General features: G+C 39.6%; 1 protein-coding gene across 2 annotated transcripts in view; it reads right to left on the bottom strand.

Annotated features, from left to right (window-relative positions):
* PPFIBP2 (PPFIA binding protein 2) overlaps positions 1–21,215 on the bottom strand; it is a 107,773-nt gene continuing 86,558 nt past the window's right edge. Inside the window, exons 12-31 of one of the 2 annotated variants that reach the window (XM_061347284.1) lie at positions 19,575–19,650; positions 17,811–17,870; positions 16,102–16,199; positions 15,817–15,881; positions 15,487–15,555; positions 14,995–15,055; positions 13,090–13,131; positions 11,188–11,332; positions 9,881–9,913; positions 9,169–9,307; positions 7,400–7,528; positions 6,710–6,860; positions 6,419–6,530; positions 5,878–5,966; positions 5,161–5,283; positions 4,188–4,313; positions 3,173–3,361; positions 2,568–2,738; positions 882–947; positions 1–234 (exon numbers count right to left, since the gene is read on the bottom strand). In XM_061347284.1, coding sequence (XP_061203268.1) covers positions 163–234; positions 882–947; positions 2,568–2,738; positions 3,173–3,361; positions 4,188–4,313; positions 5,161–5,283; positions 5,878–5,966; positions 6,419–6,530; positions 6,710–6,860; positions 7,400–7,528; positions 9,169–9,307; positions 9,881–9,913; positions 11,188–11,332; positions 13,090–13,131; positions 14,995–15,055; positions 15,487–15,555; positions 15,817–15,881; positions 16,102–16,199; positions 17,811–17,870; positions 19,575–19,650 — 2,016 coding nt within the window. In that variant the 3' untranslated portion in view covers positions 1–162. Of the gene's footprint in view, positions 235–881; positions 948–1,977; positions 2,739–3,172; positions 3,362–4,187; positions 4,314–5,160; positions 5,284–5,877; positions 5,967–6,418; positions 6,531–6,709; positions 6,861–7,399; positions 7,529–9,168; positions 9,308–9,880; positions 9,914–11,187; positions 11,333–13,089; positions 13,132–14,994; positions 15,056–15,486; positions 15,556–15,816; positions 15,882–16,101; positions 16,200–17,810; positions 17,871–19,574; positions 19,651–21,215 lie in introns of those variants that run through there. The other variant, XM_061347293.1, reaches the window with a different exon arrangement.

The raw sequence follows: 21,215 nt of genomic DNA, 5'->3' as shown, positions 1-21,215 counted from the left end.
TTACCTGTATCCCGTTGCTACATTGACAGTATTAAATGATCTGTGGTAAGAGTAATTGGCAGAAAAGAGGTAAAGCTTTTCTGTAGACAGCATCAGGCTGCTCCTGGCCACCCCTCTGGACAGGCATGAGGTATCAGTAGTGTTCTTGGTCACATCAAAACATCATCTCCAGTCTTCAAAGGTAGGTGCTAAAATTCTGCTGTCATTCAGCATTTCATCTTGGCTTAACATTGTCTGAAAAAACAAGGTATGAATGGATAAGCATGTTCATTTAGAGGACTATGGTTAAACAAATCCAACTGCACTGGGATCAGATTCACAACAAATGGGGTTAGAGACACATCATATTAAAAGGAATTTCTTAAATGTAGCTTTAAATAAGCTATTGTTTGCCTTAGGGGACTCTCTCAAAGATCTTGTGTTGCATGTTACTCTGCTATGTTATGTAATTCTTCATTAAACCTTTCAGTCCACCTTTTAATTAGCTGCTAATTAATTAAGTCAGGAATTAGTGGTAGTTGGGGTTTTGTTTGTTTTTCATTGAGTTTTAGCTCATGTAAATTCCCTAGTCTGTATCTCTTTGTGACTGAGGCATTCAATGGCAGTTACTTAAAAAAACCCTTTGAAGAATTGTTTTCATTTAAGGGGATGTATATCTGTCATTGAGCTAAGAGATAGAGGAGTTCATGAAAACTTAAAATAGGCTTAAAGGAAACTTGATTTCTAGTGGAATTTATAAGCAGTGTGGTTTTGGACTGTGAATGTGCAACCAGGCTGTAAGAGGTTAACTTACTCTTAACTACCACCAGCAATGACCAACTTGCACTGAATTCCAACAGAATACATTTGTTACTTTAAAACAAGAATGGATTAGTACGTACCGTAAGATTGCTTATGCCTTGAGAAAGAGCCCCTATTTGCATTACCGTTCCTTCTGAATGTTCCATCTGTAAAAGTATTCAGGAATGAGTTCAAATCAGTATGTGCAATTTTATTCACTCTGTGTATCATCTTTGGGAGGTATCCGTGCCTGGACAAGTGAAGTTGTGGGAAGTTTAGAAGTTCTGATGTCTGCACAGTCATTAAAAAGTCTCCATGCTAAAAGGTATGTGAGACACATTTAACTGTAGGAAGAGTGAATCCTTGTCAAGAAAGACTGATTTTATGAAACTTGAGCTGTAATTTGCAGAGGGAAAGAAAAACCTTAACTGATACTGTCAATAGAGAATAATGTTTTCCTGATGGTGTAACACTTCTTCTGGCAGTTGTCTTCGACAGGCAAGAAGCAGAGTCCTTCATGATACAGTCCCACCTACTCTTAGATAAAAGGTTATCACTTCTAGGCAACTGAGATTTCCCTGCATGACTGCATGCTCAGAAGTCCCACTTAATTGAAAGACCATGCTCCTAGAGGAAAATCCAGGATTTTGGTACTGCCTGAACAACTGCTTAGCGTAAGCTCTTGGCTCTTAAGTTACTGCAGTCACTTGCAAACTCTTCACTGTGCAAGTGCAAATCCACACTCAATTACAGTCAGGATTTGGTACTGGCCCTCCTGAGCAACAGTACTTCATTTTACTAAGGTAAAACTTTCAGTTAACATTGAAAAAGATACTGGTTAGGTGAAGAACACAAATGATGAGATGTTTGTTAGATGCAGGAAACCATGCAGATGAAAAATTACCTTCACAGTTAGTCTTTTCAGTTTTGTGACCATTCTCTTATCAGTCTTAAAATGTTTTTATCTCATGTCAGGCGCCACTGGAGATAGGGCAGTTCACCCCAGCTGCCCCTGTCTGGCTCTTGTGTGTTGATGAAGTTCACACAAGGCTCCATGAGCTCCATTTTTCAGGGTTTACGTCCCTTTACACAACAGCAAAGTTGAATAAAATTTGATGGGTTTTAGTCTTCCTCATTAGTCTGTGTGATGTCTGGAGAGTTTCATGCACAAGTTCACTACTACGTAAGAAAAGTGAATTATTGAAGCACTGGTTTATTAATAGTCTTGTTCTATGCATTGTTTTCACATACACCCTTCTAAGCAAAACTACTCCCCGCTGTACATAATGAAAGAAAAATTCACTTGGATTCTTTGATTAATGTCCATTAAAAATATACAGTCCAGTTGTTGTTTAATATATAACTTGATAGTTTTGTACAAATCAGTCCAAATAACTTTATTACATTTAAAAACCACCCATAAAGATCAGGAAAAAACTAGTGTGCCATAGTGAGATTATGAAAGCTAGAAGTACAAGTCGTGTGTTTCCTGCCCACCACCACCTTAATTGTCAAAGTACATTGATTGTCGTAGTGTAAAGGTGTCATATACCTGAAAAAGGGCTTGAAGATAGATGAATTTATACGATATTGATTAAAAAAATGACATTCTTAGGATCGAACTCTTTTTAGTGTCCACCGCCAGTACTTTCTCAGTAAAAGTTCATGCGGATCGGATGCAGCAAATACTTTGTTACATGCTAACATTTGGTTATTTGCAAGCTTTGGAATGCATGGAGAGGATGAGATGAGATGAGATGAGAATGGCATCAGTCTGTCTGTCCCACCTGATCCAGCTCCCTGTCAGTGACGGGACTAAGGCCTTTGTATCCACCATAGTTTTTCTGAGAACCATTTGTAGCACCTGGGTTTGTATCCATAGGACAAATGTAGTCTGTTGATTCATCAAATTTCTTTTTCCTTAAATTTCCAAAATGTGAAAATCCAAGTTTCTTTGGCTAAAACAAGAAGACAACACAGTAAGTTTTGAAGAAGAAAAATAAGGCTGCCCTTTAAACATTCAACACCTTTTTTTTTTTCTCTTCTATCTACTGCTATACCACCATAGTCCTTCAAGTACGTAGATTCTGAATTAAATCAGTTTGTTTTCAAAGCCAGAGTTATAGTTGATGTTAAGTACATTTAGGTAGTGTTCCTTCTAAGAAAAGGTGGAAGGTAAAAAGAGACCAACGGGACTGCATGTTTATTTCAGGAGCTGATTTAAACAGGTAGATATAAATTAAATGCTGCAGTATCTAGAATTAAGGAAAACATAACACTGCTCCTAGAGCTGACCTCTCCCTGGCCCACGTTTGTTCCTTATTTTCTCTACAAGACAGGAGAGAGGAAGTCTGAAATTTCCAAGTACCTCCCTTTTGAAAGCAGGACATACCCGGACTTTGGCGGTGGTGGTCAGAGGTGTGTACGCTGTGGACTCTGTTATTTCTCTCTTTTCTTGTTGAGCCTCTGGTCCAATTAACAAGTTGAAATTGGTCGTCAGGTGCCGCCGCAGCAGTGTCTTCTGAGGGGGAATATTGAGCAGCATCGCTAGCGTGTCACCATTGAAGCGAGGTTCCAGAAGCTGTTAAAATATTGGCAGAATAGGGATTTTTACATGTTTAAATATTTGCACTAAGAAGCCATTACAGTACTTGTCAGAGGAATTTGTCATTGCTAAGCTGTCTACATTAGGCCTTTTATAACTCAGTCCTGATAAGATACTCACTAGGCTTTGAATGGGAAATACATGAATGTGGACACTAAGAGCTGCAGAACTTGATAGTATTTATATTTATCATCAAACCTTATCTTTGATTGGACTGCATGAGTTTGTTTTCAGAATTTTCTGCCCTACTCAGAGTATAAACTGACAAAATAGCACATATTTTTCTATTTCAGTTTTGCAGAATTTCCACAGCACTAGAATCAGGGTATTTCAGAAGTGTGACTTTATTAAGCTGCAAACAGTCCTGAATATTTGGAATTAAAGCCCATCATTCCTGACTGCCAGCAAGACTGCTGTGAGTTCAGGACATCATTTACTGTGGCACAGAGTTCTAGTAAAACCACTCCAAGAAACACTTGATGATGCTTTATTAAATAAGTAACATTCCCACGGTACACTTTGGGTTTTGGTTGGTTTGCTTTTTAATGTACTGCTCTTAGACACTCATGCATAGCTCAGTTTTCGTTATAAAACTTGTTTTAGCAGTTCCTTTTTATTTTAGCTTTCCTTGTTAAATTAAGACACAAATAGGCACTTTACAAGGCCTGACCATGCTGTCGTATCACAGATAAAGCTGTTTCCTCTGGCTGGACAAACACCAGGTAAAACATGTTTTATGTTACTGTGTCAGTTTTCAGTGGATGTGTAGTAAAATGTTAAAATAAATGTGAAGAAGTCTTACAATCAGGGCACCATGCACTCCACTTCCTCGAAGGTTCGGTGCATATTCTGCCAGGTCGACTGATCTGAGCCATTCCATCACTCTGTGGTTGGACCACTGAATAACTTCTGATGGTGAACCGTTACTCTGCTGAAGTAACCAGAGGTCATGATGACACTGTAGCCTGTATTGTCACTGCACATTCACAAGATGTGCCCTCAGTTCAGATAAAACCATTGCTCCTCCTCTCCCTCAAAGAAAGAGCAGTGTTTTCTCCCTAGATTCTAAGGTATTGTTCTGGATCAAGCTGAAGCCCCATACATTGCATCAAGTAATGTAACAGTAGAGACCACAGACACCAGGTATAAAAAAGGGAGCATTTTGAGAACAAATTATTGTCAGGCTTTAATACTAAATGAACAAGTTATGCTGACTTATTGTCAGGTTTTAATACAAAATGAATAAGGCTGACCAGGTAAGGCAAAAACCTTACAGTCTTTGAGAGTTAAAAATTAGGAGAGGCAAAGAAAAAACATTCCAAATTACTATCTATCTCAGAAGTTGAATAAACTTCTAAATAAATGATTTATCAAGGGAAGTGCATGAGATCAGCTAGTAAGTGGCTCAAGCACTTCAGGACTGACTAGATTTTATTAATGCCTCACCCCTTCTGGTGTTCAAGGCCAGGTTGGACAGAGCCTTGCATGACATGGTTTAGTGTGAGGTGTCCTTGCCCATGGCAGGGGGGTTAGAAGTAGATGATCTTAAGATCCTTTCCAACCCTAACTGTTCTATGATTCGAAGATTCTATTACTGGTGAGTACATGTTACATTCTGGAGCTGGAAAGCAGGCAGCATAACTACTGCTTTAGATGCAATTTCCTATAAGCAGTGATTCTACTGTATCCTTGCACACTGCTGACAGTCTGTCACCTTTGGCTGCAATCAGGTAATTAGTATGTGTTTAAGTTAATTTATTTAAACATACTCTTACCTCTTCAACTGGTCTCCTGCGTAGACAGTGGGGGTTAAAACCATTGATGTGCAGCACATGAATGGCACATTTAATACTCAGGTGATGCAGCTGACTGGTGACTTTCAGAAAGAGAAGGTCGTTCTGTGAAGGAGAGAGCCTTTTAAGTGGCACAGAATACATACCAGAACAGGTACTTTCCCCAGGAAGAAAGATGTTAAGCTTGCTATGTAGTTTTACGTAGAGACAAGGCTGTACTTCTGAAAACAGCTATATTAGGCATTTTTTTTTCATAGCACAGTTAACAAAACCAATTATCCAGCTGTAAGAAAACACAGTGGCTATGTGTGGTGCTGCTCATGTGATTGCAGCTGTACCATTTAGTGGATTTGTTGCTTATCATTAGCTTATTTAATATTGCTAACTAACTTGGTGAGGAGAACAATGAATTCCTGAAGCTGCATGTAAAATAAGTCATTTTTACCTGTAATCATGGTGTGATACATGGCACTGAAAGAAAGACTGTGGAAGTTAGCTCTAGCATATCCTGTGACTTATTTTGTGTACTTAAGGATAGTAATTATGCATCAGACAACACAAACGAGCTACTACGAGCACTATTTCCATCTTGCAAAAAAATTCTTTAACTGCTCACATTCAAAGGAAAATCGTAAAGTTCTTAGCTTACTCTGAAGTTAAATTTGGTTAAACTGAGGGAAAAAAGGAGTTTTAGCTTACCACAGTTAAGTACTGCAACATTCTCCCATCCACTCTGGCTTCATGAAACTGGTCTTTGTACTGAGGTAAACCAATGTCATCGAGCCATCCTGCAGGCAGAGGAACAACAGTGTACCCAAATCCAGATACGTGAGAATGAAGCCCTTCTCCCCTTCTTGTCTCGACTGGCTTCCTCTGATGCATTCAGTTAGCTCCTTCTACCTGTTCCCCCTTCCAAAGATCAGCCTCTTCCCCAGAAGCCTGAAAGCATTCCCACCAAACAGTTCCATCCACAGTACCCCACGATAGTCTACATACAGTGTGTGAGAGATTGCAGGGAAGTAAATGTGGGGGCTCAATCTAGTGACAGACTTCCCCTTGGAAGATCGTACTGTAGGGCTGTATACTTGGATGTCAAGAACAACACAAAATCGTCATTCTACCATGTTAAAACTTCGTGCCCTTAAAAAGATGCCTGGTAACTACTTAAACACATACTGGGCAGCCCTTCAGTAGGTGTGAGGGAAATTGCTTTCCAAACCAGTCCAGTTCGAACACTTACGTGTCACCCAGATATGATCAAGCTGTGCAGACTTCTCATCTTGTTTTGCATTTATTGATTTAATGGCCAAAACTAATTTCTTCCTGTGCAGTGGATGCTTTATTCCCATTTCCTGCAACAATAACCATTAACAAATATTTTGCCTTGTCTCTTGCTCTTTTCATCTCATTAGGTGTCTACAACCACTGATACTACATATCAATACGGTAAAGCTGCCAATTGTTTGAAGAAGCCTGGTTGTACAGAATCAATATGTATGGCTGCTAGAGGGAAACAGTTATAGAATATTACCTTTTCCATGTCCTGAGGTGTCGCAGTCAACAGCATATGGCCTGAAGTCACCCACTGCCGTGCAAATATGACGTACTGACCAAGACCAAAGTCCTCAAGCCAGTTACAAACTCTTTCAGTGCTCCACTGAGCAAATGGCGCATTGTAGTCACTGAAAAGCACAAGAAATGTGTGGAACATCTTGAAGAACAGGGTGATGGTTATTGTCAGGCAGCATATCGTGTGCCAGGGGCAGCACTGCAGCACAGGTTTGTTACCGTGCTTTGGCTTGTACAGTACTGAAAGCCAACAGCCACTCTCACAGCACAGGCTGTGGTACTAGTGTCCTGTTAATCTGCCTGCCCAGCCTCAGCCTGTGAATGATAGGGGGGTGAGCAGTAATTTTCTATTTGAAAAGAAAGGGAATTGCTGAATCCTGAGCACTTCACAGATATTCCCATGCAAGATGATGATAAATTAGTTTTCTTGTTCTTTAACAAGATGTGGGTTTTGACACTCTAACAGCATCTAGCGCTGCAACCTTCAGCTGAAGGAGCACAGATGGGGAGCGACTCAGGATGCATTTTCTACCAAAGAAATTCTTTTCAGTTCTGTAATGAAGCACATTGGGAAAAACGTATTTCACAAGGGCAGGGTCTGGCTGTTGAGCACATTTAAGAATACCATGTGAGAGGCAAAGAGGAACCATACCTTTTCTGGCCTTTGGTTTCCTTTGATCTGGACAACCGAGGCCCAGCTGTTGCACGGAGGCCACCTCTTCGAAACTCTGCCAACCCCAGGTCGTCTGCAGGGAAGTTACCTGACTGAGTTCTTCGTATTCTTTCAAGACAAGAGTGCCACAACAGTAGTATTAGCTTGCAACAGAGAACATTTGGTTGTATGGAAACTATAGTGACAACTAGACGTTGTATTAATCTCCCCGTAAACCACAACCACCCAGTTCACATGGCAGATGCAGAAATTCAGGCAAACCCTGTCTAGACCTAACTCTGAGGAAATAAAAGAGCTCTGCAGAGCAGCCATCTGATTTTTAAATCCAGTTACTGATCCACCCTGCACGCCAGACCTGTAAATAACTGTCTGCTGTCCTGAAGCAGGAAAATCGAACACAGTAACCCTCAGTCTCCCTGCTATTTGTTTCTTCTGTTCTCTCATTTTTTGCTCAATGCTTTCTGTAATGAACAACTTAATATAATTTTTCATAGCTAATGAAACTGGTGGCATATTAAATTATTAGCATTCAGATGACAGCTCATTTCTTCCAACAGCACAATTTTGAACACTACCACCCACGTGTACACAGAGACACACTGGTACAATCACAGAGCTGCCTTCTCTCCTCTTCCTAAATCTTACTTTATTGTTTATTTATTCTGTAGATCGTGCAGCTCTTGCCGAGAACTGTATTCATTCTCAGCCAAAAGCACAGAATCCTAGAATCATAGAATAGTTAGGATTGGAAAGGACCTTAAGATCATCAAGTTCCAACCCCCCTGCCATGGACAGGGACACCTCACACTAAACCATATCACCCAAGGCCTCGTCCAACCTGGCCTTGAACGCTGCCAGGGATGGAGCCTTCACAACCTCCCTGGGCAACCTATACCAGTGCCTCACCACCCTCACAGTAAGGAACTTCTTCCTTCTATCCAATCTAAACTTCCCCTGTTTAAGTTTGAACCCATTACCCCTTGTCCTATCACTACAGTCCCTAATGAAGAGTCCCTCCCCAGCATCCCTATAGGCCCCCTTCAGATACTGGAAGGCTGCTATGAGGTCTCCACGCAGCCTTCTCTTCCCCAGGCTGAACAGCCCCAACTTTCTCAGCCTGTCTTCATACAGGAGGTGCTCCAGTCCCCTGATCATTCTCGTGGCCCTCCTCTGGACTTGTTCCAACAGTTCCATGTCCTTTTTATGTTGAGGACACCAGAACTACACACAATACTCCAGGTGAGGTCTCATGAGAGCAGAGTAGAGGGACAGGATCACCTCCTTTGACCTGCTGGTCACACTCCTTTTGATGCAGCCCAGGATACAGTTGGCTTTCTGGGCTGCGAGCGCACACTGAAGCCAGCTCATGTTCATTTTCTCATCGACCAACACCCCCAAGTCCTTCTCTGCAGGGTTGCTCTGAATCTCTTCTCTGCCCAGCCTGTAGCTGTGCCTGGGATTGCTCCGACCCAGGTGTAGGACCTTGCACTTGGCTTGGTTAAACTTCATGAGGTTGGCATCAGCCCACCTCACAAGCATGTCAAGGTCCCTCTGGATGGCATTCCTTCCCTCCAGCGTATCAACTGAACCACACAGCTAGGTGTTATCGGCAAACTTGCTGAGGGCGCACTCAATCCCACTGTCCATGTCAGCGAGAAAGATGTTAAACAAGACCGGTCCCAACACCGATCCCTGAGGGACACCACTCAAATGCTTTGACATGGAACTGAAAGAAAAAATGACCTTACTTTCCCCAGATTTTCTTGATCCCTTTCGGACTCTTTCTGTTTTCTGGAGACAATGGAGACTGTGGGCCTGAATCCGTTCCCGAAGAAACAGGTGAAAGGTCATCTGAGGCTACTGTACCATCCACGTTCTCTGTGTCTCCTGGGTTAAGAACAGCAATATAGTCACATTTTATACAGATTGTTAACAAAGTTGTTATCTGGCAAACTAATGTTTAAATGCAGAACACAAAAAAGGAAAGACTTCTAGAAAACTTCATGTATAAAAACCCCATGCTCAGAAGGTGAAAAAACATAGCTGTACATTTGATACAAACAGAAAGTAATAAAGATTTTGTGTACACCAGTATTGTTAGTTCAGGTGTTTGTACTTAATTCCATCATTTTTATTAATTTAAGGTCTTCAGACCTAAGCAGGCTCTTCAGACTCTTGCCTTGCCTATTCTTAACACCATAACTCCTCCATCAAAGTTGGAATTTTTCTGTCAACTTCAGTGAGAACAGAATGAAAGCAGGAATAAGTATCTTAAAAACAAATCCCATCCAACTGCAATGCAGCAAAAGCTGTTACTTCCATTCAGCATTGCACTTCAGGAATTCAGTCTGGGTGGCCCACGCAGTGTTACTATTTCATGGAGAAAGGGAAGAGGAAAGGAAAGGAAAAAAGCAAACAGCAAAATTCATGTTAAAGTTGCATCTTGTTTGGATACGGTACCTAGCACTGGTGCACTGACACTCCTGATGCGATCTTCAGTCATCCCAAGAAGCAGAAAGCCAGATGAAGAAGCAAAGAAGATATAAAACACCAGCAAAATAAAGTTACAGAAGAGCAAAGAAGTCAGCTAAGCATTAAAAGCAGAAACAAAAAGAAAAGAAGCAGTTATGCTGCTTGATATGGAAGTGAATATGCATCAGTGTGCACAAGCACCAGTCATTCTGTACAATCACCTAAAATAGATAGGGATGATCGTTTATCTGTTGTTTGTGGGGTTTGGGTTTTTTATGAACTATTCTGAGACGATTTTAACACATTAAGCATGACCTACAGAGCTCCACAAAACCTGCAGAATGTCTGAAATGAAGCAATGTCTAAGGTTACACCAAATTCCTCTGAAATATAGAATTAGAGGTTTAAAGGTTTGCTTCACATACAAGAAACAAACCAACCTGCATAAAAAAATCTGTTAATTCACTGTGTTTAAGGAGTCATTGCTTGTTTCTAGGAAAAGAATATTTCCTTTACAAGATCATCCATCCCTAGATAATACTGCAGTTAAAGTAGCATGGCTCCTGCATTGCCTACAATGTTGCAATCACAGAAAAAAACCCCTCTCAAACAAACCCTAAACAGCCCACAGCCTATTGCAATCTTGAACCTACAGGCCCTGGCAGCTTTTAGGACCATGGGGCCTTAAATAAAAGCCACCAAACAAAAAGCTGCCAGCATAATTTTTAAAGTGCAGACAAACTTCAAAATCACAAGTGATGCTCTTGTGCTCTTCAGCCCTTGGCAAATAAATACCTGGCTCTGTGCCTTGCAGTAATATTTTCTGTACTGCAATATATCCATGATCAAGATGTCAATGAAAACAAATTAACACAGGCTTCCACACAGCTGGGGTTGTGAACTAACAATATACTTGCATTTTGAAAATCTGCCCATGATTTCCTGTACCTCGTAAGTCAGTTTTTCACTTGAGGGTCCCCAAGTTCCAGCAACTAACAGCGCAGACACTGGGATTTTTGCCTCAAATGTGCATGTTAGTGCTAGATACACTGTGAAGTTTCACCCACTGAAAGGCAGCAGAATGGCAGGGCACAGGCTGGTTTGTTTCACTTAATTCACCTCCAAGTAAGCTGATGTGGTATATATTAAGTACAAAAAAGAAGTAGAACCTTCCTTCAGTACATCACCTGAAGGTCACAGTCTATTGTTCTGGTATAGCAGATTATACACCATATTATGTTCTAGCTTCTCAATCAGTTTGCTTTTCCCCCTCCCAGCGAGGTGTAGATACATACTCAGGCCCAGGAAGCTGCTGTCCTCAGAGTCGTTCACACCAGACCCATCTGATGAGTTACATGTTCCCTGCTCCCCGTTCTGCAGGGGTCGAGGCAGCTTCCCTGGCAAGGTTTGGTACTTGCTGCTTTTCGCAAGCGGCTTACTCTGTTGTTTTTTAAAGAGGGAAAAATAAGTAAGTACAAAACCAAATCACAGCATTTGCAATCCAGTACACAAGTTGAGGAAAAAGTACTTGAACCCCAAATGGCATCACCCCCTCCATGTTCCTGCTTACAGATCACTCATGTTGAACCTCAGTTAGTTGACAGTTTTCTTGTTAAGACACTGCCTTCTCTTCCCCCATCTGCCTCTCTCCCCCTCTTCAGCCAGACTATTACGTATAATATACAATATATGTTGAATGTTACCTGGTTTCATCATAAGGACCCAGCACTATATAATACCTTGGTCCTTCCACTTTGATAGTGCCAGAAACGCATTTAGTCACTTCTCAGATCATTCTTTGTCCTATCAATTATTACCCCTCTTTTCACCAAACTGGCTATGTTTCTGCCTCACAATTGTATCTTGCTGGAATTTAAGCCCAAAAAAAGTATTTGTGCAACTCAAATTTTGTCAAACACTTTTGCCCACTACCAGTAACAACAGCAAAAGAATCAACAATGAAGTTGAGGTACAGAAATTTAACTCTTGTAAGAACCAAGATCTCTTTGTATAGATAAAAAATAATTACAGCTATATTTGCCAAATATATAGCTAAATACATAATTTATTATAGAACCTAAGCACAAGGGATACTTTTGATATTTGATAAAAACATAGGCTGAGCTGTATTTTAGGGCTAGTCTGAATGGCTGCTCACTCACCCTTTTGTCCATGTCAGGCTAAAGTAAGTGTCTAACATGTGCTTGCCTTCATGTGTTGTAGGTACACAAACACAGAGCTACTAGCATCAGTGAGATTACTTTTGTTGGAAGGACCTTCCCCCAGCCACACAGCTCCCAGGAGATGGTGCTCAAAGCCTCAGCGTATCATATGTAAAGGGAACTGGTATGTAGGCTTTGCTAAAAAATGAGTATCTCAATTTTCCTTGCATTTAGTTTTTCAGTGATCAGCTATTTGGGATCTTGATCCTTGTACCAGGGTAGATGAGAACTTGCACATAAATCTGGGAGTTCTGAGCCTAACAAGATACTTAACGGCATTGAGAGACTTTTCCAATACTGAATCCAAATTAAAAGATACATCCCACAACTATCAAAGCAATAGGGATATAGAAGTTTTTCCAGAAAAGCACTGAACCTGCAGCTCCAGTCAACGTCAGTGGGAGTGGTGTACATTCAGTGTGTGTTTGGAGTAAGCTGATACTGGTAAATGGTTCAGTATCAGAAAGGAGGAAAACTCAAACCATACTTAGTATACAGAAACACAGACTATAATCCTACTTAGTAACCCCATTCTAACATAACTGTTTTAAACCGTTTAAAACATTGTCTGGGAAAGGATGATATTTAAACAGATAACCACTTGTTTATCTATTCTTACTTTCAGGCTTAGAGGGATCTTTGTGATGCTGTAACTGCAGGCCTCAGTTCTTCTGTTTTGGCAACTGCAGGAGTACATCCTGACTTGTAACAAAAACTATACGAGAACAGAAACTGCTTCTTACATTAGCCCAGTACTTTCTGAAATTGCCTGACTTCAGCTTCTAGCCTCACATAAAAGCTTTTAGATTAACAAAAAGAGTTCCCTCTCAAATTCTTACCCCTGTTCTCAGAGTCTGTCAGTACTGGAACTACGCAAACGTTTTAAGAAGTAAAATGAACATGAAATTAAAACACAGCATACCGTCACAGCACGCCACAACAGACAAATGTTAAGAGAGTTGACAGTTAATATACCTCTTGTTCTACAACAGGCTGTACTGGTTTTCCGTCTACATACTACGGAGTTGCAGGGAGGGTAATTTCAAAGTTTTATGGAAAAAAAGCAACAGACAAATGTTAGTATTAGCATACATACACAGAACACCAATTGTAGTCTTATTGCTATAGTGATGCTACTTAATGCATTGCCAACATATTACAAGGTCTGTTATCTCTTCATTTCATTTCAATAACATATTTGATATTAAATGTGGTTGTTCAAACCACTCTGCAAAATTTGGGCCTGGTTCTGTTGTGAGCAAAGGAATTTTTCTACATTTGAGGCTTCTGGGTGACTCCTCTAGACTTAACTTTCAGCTGGGAACATAACAGCTGTTTAACAGTTCAAACGATATGAAAACGACTGATGTTAGAAAGAACAAACACAATACTTTATGTATGGAAACCATAAAGAGCAGTGATAGAAAAGAGGGGATAAGAATATATAACATGGCTGGTCAGAGACACCAGTGTGCTGTATTTTACTTTATTTTACATTTTCATTGCTCAACATAACTGGAATTTGAGGTTTGTGCAAAACAGAACGGCTCCAGTAAGCAGCGCTGCTTGCACATGTTCTCTTGGATTTAATGCAAGAAGTAAGAAGTCTCGCTGAGTCAGCAAAACAAGTTTCTTCTTGTGGTTGTAACTAATTCACAATTAGCCACTCACTCCTAGGCACAGGGAGGTCTCAGTTATTTCACCAAGAAGCCTCATGCCTAAATTAGAATGTGGGCTGGCTTGCTACAATTCTCTCATATTCTTGGTAGTTTCTTGCTCCCTGAAGGACTGTGATTTAACTGACAGAGCAGCTTTACAGCCTAAATGCATAGGTATAGCCTTACCACATCATGTCACAGCGACAAATTAAATTTGTGAATTCTGACAGGAAAATAAAAGTTAGGAAGAGAAAACAGACCTTCATAAATTCCACATGGAATGAATGTTAGTTCTGAACTGATCTGTCACATGTATGACCACAATCAAATGGATGCAACACAAGTTTCAAACATTCCCTTTGGTTACTGTCATCATCACAGATTTAAGAAAAAATCAAGAATTTTAAGAACTGAAACAACCATAATTCTAATATCTGTTTTAAATGGCATTACTGGGTATGGGTAATACAGTATTAAGCCTAATTTGAGTACAGAAAGCGTCAATAACAGTCTCAAAGCATAATTACAAGTGCAGAGAAATTTCAGGTTTAGAGAATGACAAAACAAACCTCTGGACCATAATGTAATGAGACTTTGTAAATTGGAGAGTCATTATTTTGGAATGGAATTAAGCCCTTGAATTAATAACAGTGCCCCTCCTGTTTTAACCAAGGCAGCATCACTGCTCTCTTCAGAAATGCCATTTATATCAGAAATCTGAGTTAGGGAATGATACTCAATATTTACATGCAAACACTGAAAAAATCAATCCTATGTGGAAATACCCCATCCCGATCTTTAATTACTTTCAGCATGTGTTGCCTTAACATTTTTAACTATTTGGAAGTTGAAATAATTTTTAAAACTCTTACCTATAAACAAAATATTACTGCAAAAGACTCCTCATTAACATTATTTCCTGTATTTCTCTTAAGTATTTGTCTTCTCTTTCAGGTGAAAAGCTGAATTTGAGCATGTGTATGTATGGTGTGTCAATCTGAGGATGCGTATGTACGGTGCATCAACTCGTTTGTTTATTCTAAGCTTGGATACAGGGTAAAAAAACCCCAACCTGAACTGTTTGATCATGAGGGCTTTTTCCCCCACATACAGTGTCAGTGGTGGTTAGGGCTACTGTATGTGAAACAAAAATAATATTTATACTTGACCTTTACCTTTCAGTCATGACAACACCAGAAATTGTGACTGTAAATAAACCAACCTTTTCCAGGGATTCACTCTGCAAGTCTTCTAAACTACTTGACTTTTTTTTCTGTGGAACCCTTAAAATAATAACAGGCAAAAAAAAAGCAATAGTTGGTACAACACAGTATGTTTCCATATGCCCCTACTGTATCATATGACAGCCATATGTATCGTATGTCTGCATATAGCATAATGCTGAGCTAGGAGAGTCACCTGTTACATTTTTAGCCTAAAACACATGGTATTGGGAATGGCAATAAACAAAATCAGAAAGAGCATCAAGACATCCTTTGGTCAACAAAGAAAGGCAATAGGACACAATGTGCAATTTTAAACCCTTTATCTACAGGTGACTTTTTAAAAGCCCTTAGCAGCACAGACAGTAGTGACTCTGTCAACAGTGTGCAACATTGAAGGGTTTTAAAACTAGAAAAGGGCAGAAATATAGATATAAAAAAAAAAATCTGGCTGCATGTTATACATTTCAATTAAAGTTACTCATTCTTACCTGCTGATGATTTCCAGAGATTCTTCTTGTGGAGAGGTTAAATTAGTTGAAGATACTGGAATGCTTCCACTTCAAATCAGAATAAAACATACTGGTTTAAGTACTACAAGTGTCTTCGGATATATAAAAGTGCTAATTGATTCCTGCAATTCAGACCTTACACAATTAAGTGCTGCCAACTCCCACAGCAAACTCTGCTTTCACAACTACCCAAAAGTTCTTGCAAAGCCAAGAACAGGGAAGACAACATGCCAGTTAAACAGTTAAATGGATTAAATAATTCAAATTTAGGACAATCCACATAAAACACACAAAAAATAAAGATCTTGCCTGATTTCCATAGCTTTGTGTGGCGACGGAGACAGCACAGCTGGTGATAATTCTCCTGAAGATGGCTATGTAAAATAAAACATACATAAATTTACATTTATGTAAAATAAAGCCTGTAACTCTAGTGCTGGATTCTGGATCTATTGTGCCTATACAAAGAATACATACAAAAATTCAGCCAAGGCTAAACCCACATTACTACATTACTTTAGCTACCACAGAGAAACCAAAGCAAACAAATCATATATATATAGAATTTGCTTCTAACACATCTTTACTAAGTACCTCTGTTTTCAATAATTCTCCTTGAGGGTTAGTCAAAACAGTCCACTTCCTTAAAGTAGTCTCAAGTTCCTCTTCACTGCCACCAGAGACAGAAGAGCCTGCGACCATTAAAGATTAGAAGTAGAAAGGGAGAGAAACAGGCCAAAAAATAACATTTAGGACCATATCAGACAGTCTAACTATTTCAGTCTCACAATTCCCCTTCAGCCTTCCCCTGATGCATGTAGCTTTCCGGCCTCTCACTCCCCACCCCTGACTTACAAGCAAGCTGATTTATAACAGCAACAGATTTACCACTTCTAGTTACATGACAGACTCTGCTGTAAGCAGCTGAGCTGATTGTGAGGCAGCTTCTGAACCACTCTAATATACAGTTTGATGTTCTGAGGCAAGTTCAAGTTGGTACCATTTTCTTACTCGTAGTGTATTGCTTTATAGGTAGTGTGCACGTCTATATCGTAATACAATGTCCCATGCTCAGTTCAAGGATGTACACAGTAAACATGCCTCGGGTTTTTCTGGATATCCCAGATCTAAACAGACACCGAAATACTCCATTATTTAGTAGGACTTCAATTCCTAAATTGTCAAAGCTGCAATAATAAATCAGGTTCTGAATATTCAGGGCTCAGCAGTTTTGGAGTATTTTGGATAAGACTTTTTTTCTGGACCTCTCCAAGGATGTGGAAGGGCTGTTATGCCATCATGATGGAGGAATTTAGACTGACCTTTAAGCACATTAATAATTCCTACTTTATATAACAGAAGTGCAGCAGGTCTAGGCAGTTTCAAAACACACCACATCTTATGGTTAAGCCCTGGCACTATTAGCAGAGAGATCACTTGAAAACTCATTAGAGACCAGGTATCATGCTGTTCGGTTAACAAGACTGGCAACAAACCCCATACTGATTGCTGGCCCTCCAGGATACAGAGTGAAACTTATGCTGTGGTTGCTGGTACACAAAAGAGCGACCTACAGTCAAGTTCAGGGTAGCTCCTTTATATTTTGCTCAACTTTCCGTGGCTGTTTCAAGCAGTCACCCTACTTTAATCCCAGATAATTATTTGAAACAGTTATGAGAGACAGAAGATTTCAACCTTCTGATTCTACCAAAGATTTTAGGCAGAGATTACACATCAAAAGGAGCCTTTAAAACACACCTCTAGAAATAATAACAATAATAAAAAAATAATCAAGTGAGATATTTCTCAGTGCCCTAAATATGAGACTCCCTCAAGCACATGTCAGGTAACAAGCCCATTTGGGCTGTGATAATATTGTAGCCATGACAGCATGCACCTCAGTGTAGACAGTCTCTTACACATTCTACTACCTACACAGGTTTGGGGGTTTGGTTTTGTTTTATTCTGCTAAGCATTACTGGGTTTTTAGACATTAGACTGTACTGAACTAGCACACATTATACTAGCATACATCATATTCCCTGCAGTACCAACTCGATAATCCAGAGCATCATGACTTGCTCATTGCTCATGCACGCAAGTGTCTTCCAAAAACCATGTCCCATGATGTTACTGGGGCTTTCTGCTGAGAGCACCTACTCTCAGGGTACCAGTGGCGAGTTTTCTTGGGGGTTAACATCATGACGTCTCCAAAAGCTACAATCACACCTTTGGATTTCCCTTCAAAACACTTTCAAGTGAGAGACTTTCTTTTTAAAAAGAACATTCAGAGAGAGATTTACCTGACTCTCGTTCCCTGTTCTTGTGTGTTAAATACAAGTGTCCATTCTGCCGTACAAGACCTGAAAACATTGTGTTTGTTAATGTGATGATGTACGTTTAACAAAACTGTCCTTTCTGAAGGTCTCCCAGAATAATTTTAGTACTGAGAACTACATTGGCAACTTCAAACAAGATTATCCTAAAAACCTACTCCACTTCCTGCAGCATAACTGAGAAATGGGACACAGATTTTTCCCCAGATTTTGAATTTAAATATATAATACTGTGTGTACCAAAACAACCGTGGGTTTTCAGTTGCTTCCTGCACACCAGAACTTTTCTAGTCAGCTGTCAGAATTTTTCTTAGCAGAAGGAAAGCGCAAGAGAACTTATACTCATTGCAACTTCTTGGGTTTTTTTGCAAGCGGGGTGGAAGGTCCTCCTGTGCATCAAATTGCATCTCAGATTAGCATCTTTTTCATGAATGCCATATAAAAAAACATGACATAAAAGGAAAACTTTGTCATTAACACTAGCTGGCTCGTAGTTAATCATTACTGCCATTCCTGAACTGAACTATGACTAATCTGAATACAGGATGTATTCAATAGATTAATGTTTGTAATCTGCTAAATTCTCCTGATACCATTTTACACTGTAAAAAGCAGTTGCTCATGACAGATCACAGGAAACACCATACACATCTGTATACTTTATTCATCTCCTACAGATTAAATCATTTAAATAAAACTGAATATAATTTTAATTTTGAATAATAGAGAGGGCTATAATGCAATTTAATAAGAATACTGTAAATGCATGCTTTTAGCTGATTTAAATGAACTTTCCTAACTGCCCCTGTGTCAACAAATTCTATGCCTGCACTAGTGTCCTGCTGTTTTCTTCCTCATTTAACCCTTTTTGCTATAATTCCGTTTGGTCTGGGCCCTATAACCCATGTACAACCAAGAAGTAGCAACCTGAAGCAGCAAAAAAGGAAGTAGGAAGCTTTGAGCATGAAAGACTTATGTCATAGGCCTGCACTGTGGAAGAGACCTACAGGAGTCCCATCAGTGAGGAGCGGAAGGACTGCATGAAGTGGCTGATAAAACCATGGCCCCAGCTGTCCACCCACAGCCACCACCACATAGATGTAGGAGTTCTGCCACCAAAGCTCCTGCCCTACTGCAGTATATAGCAAAGCATTCTAAGAAGAGCAGTTGCTGACTTCAGATTGCCTTGGCACATGAGGAGCTGAACCACAGTCTTCAGACCCAACTGATGAGCAGTTCACACAGCTGTACAACAAGAGCAGTAAGCTCATCAGTCATCTTTCCTTATCAATCAGGATCCTTAATGACACTATTTTAAAAACCATATAGCACCAAAGTTTGGCTCCAAAGAGGGATTTACTATTAACTTAAATTTTAGATGATGACTTACAGAGTCGAGCATCAGATTCAGTCATAGAAGTCGTGTTTAATAGTAATGTTGTAACTAAATCTCCCATATATTGTAGACCCTATTTATTTTTTTTTGTACTGCCTACAGTATAGGAAACAAAAAGGAAATCTCCACACACTACAGGCAGTAACACACAAGCCTGGTCCAAGACATGCTGTGGTTCTTTCTTCATCTGAAAGACTGTATACTTACTTTCTTAGCACTCCAATGCAACACATATATAAATATTACTATACACATATATTGAAAACAACAGCAGTTGTAGTGCATGCAGTTTGAAAAATACCTGATATCAGGAAATTATTCACAAGACATTTTACCGTGAGCTGCAATCATTATCTCTTTGACCCTCCTGTACTGGCTTAGCAACAGTGTTAACTCTTCTATTCGACGGTCCTGTGAGAAGCATTAAATAAAATCATATTTTAAATCTGACATTTTTAACCTGCAGAAACACTGTATTACACATTGCATTCTGTGATTTTGGCCTGCTTTTCCAGAAAGCAGGATCAAGTCTCTCACGTACCCTGTAAATAACATTTATTAGCTTTTATTTGCCATTGTACATAGTATTTGCTGTACAATGTGAAATTATGGATATAGGGAAACCTGAGGAATTTGACATTACTAGTAAAGTAGTTATTTAGAGAAGCATAATTTGGAAATCTGCTTTCACTTCCAAGTCAAGGGAATATTCTGGAGTTGAATCTCAATGGCCTGAAGTTGGCAGTGTTTGGTTTTTTGCTAGCACTGTACCTGCAATTGCAAAGTAAATCATGTTTATGTTTTAGGTTAACAACCTAGTCACATTCTTTAGAATTCACTTGTAGGATATGTACTGCATTCTGACATCTACACTTATTCCTGTTTTGAACACACCTCTTTGAACTTAGGGAGCCAAAACCTGTCAGTTTTGACTTGGGCAGTCAAACTTGTATAGAACCAAAGAAATGAGGTCTCATGAATGTTTGCTTCATTTATCCAACTCCACTCTTTCTCCAATACCGAATGCTTTCCTATTATGTATATAGCATCCTGATTAATGTATTCAGGGAAGGTGCTTGCCTTTTGCAGATATAACACAGGAATGGGTAATAATCATTTAATTAGACCTGTAATTTCTCTCATTTCTATATACTACACTTTGTCCCCAGTGATAAGTTTTTGCTATCATCACTAAGTGTGCAATTTTGAAATTTGTACTCTTAGAATTTGCCCTGTTTCTTTGACCGCAGTTCTGACCCATTCCTGTGTGATAATCTTGCCCAGGGCTGTGGTAACAGAGCACAGATTGCAAACCCAAGCAAGTAATAAGGAACAAGTTTTCACAAGAAGGTTCAGGAAAGCTACAGAAGCAAAGAAGTGGGCACTAAGAAAAGAATAAAAACCTTGTGGGGAAGCTGGCACGTATTTAAGTGAACAGCTGATACTGAGTTGCTGCACTGTCACGTCTTTGATTTTTCAGATATAAATTTTGGCTTTTTGATTTTTTTATGAATTAAAAGTTGCTATGAGTCATATGAATGTTCTTCAGAATCAACACTGCCTTGTCCAGATTCCCTGGTTACTAAAGGAAGTTTTTCGGGATGCATATTATTGTCTATTTGATGATGACAACATACAGAGACAAAAAGTGATGAGATAAAAAACATATTTACCATTTAAATAGGTTTAATTTCATGTCTCCTGTCCTTTAGTAATCTTCATTTTTTTTTTTTCATCATTGTCTCTTTAAATCCATGTCCCTTCCAAAATTTGAGCCTGATTCTTTTAATATAATAATCTAGACTAGGGATATCAATAAACTTCAGATCGCTTTGGAAGATGAAGAACTACCAGAGATGGCCAAACCTTAATGATCTTTTCAATAGCAGAAGCCAGGAGATTCTGCTCATTGCAGTCTTGGCTTTCTACTCACCTCTGGAATCTGATGAGCCTTACAAGCTCTGCAGCCAGGTTAG

This window comes from Neopsephotus bourkii, unplaced genomic scaffold (genome assembly GCF_033783945.1).
Source record: "Neopsephotus bourkii isolate Nb327-2 ecotype Australia unplaced genomic scaffold, CSIRO-AGI_Nbou_v1 NB_42, whole genome shotgun sequence".
Classification (NCBI taxonomy): domain Eukaryota; kingdom Metazoa; phylum Chordata; class Aves; order Psittaciformes; family Psittacidae; genus Neopsephotus; species Neopsephotus bourkii.
The sequence above is the reverse complement of the archived record's forward strand: the minus strand, read 5'-3'. Positions and strand labels throughout refer to the sequence as shown.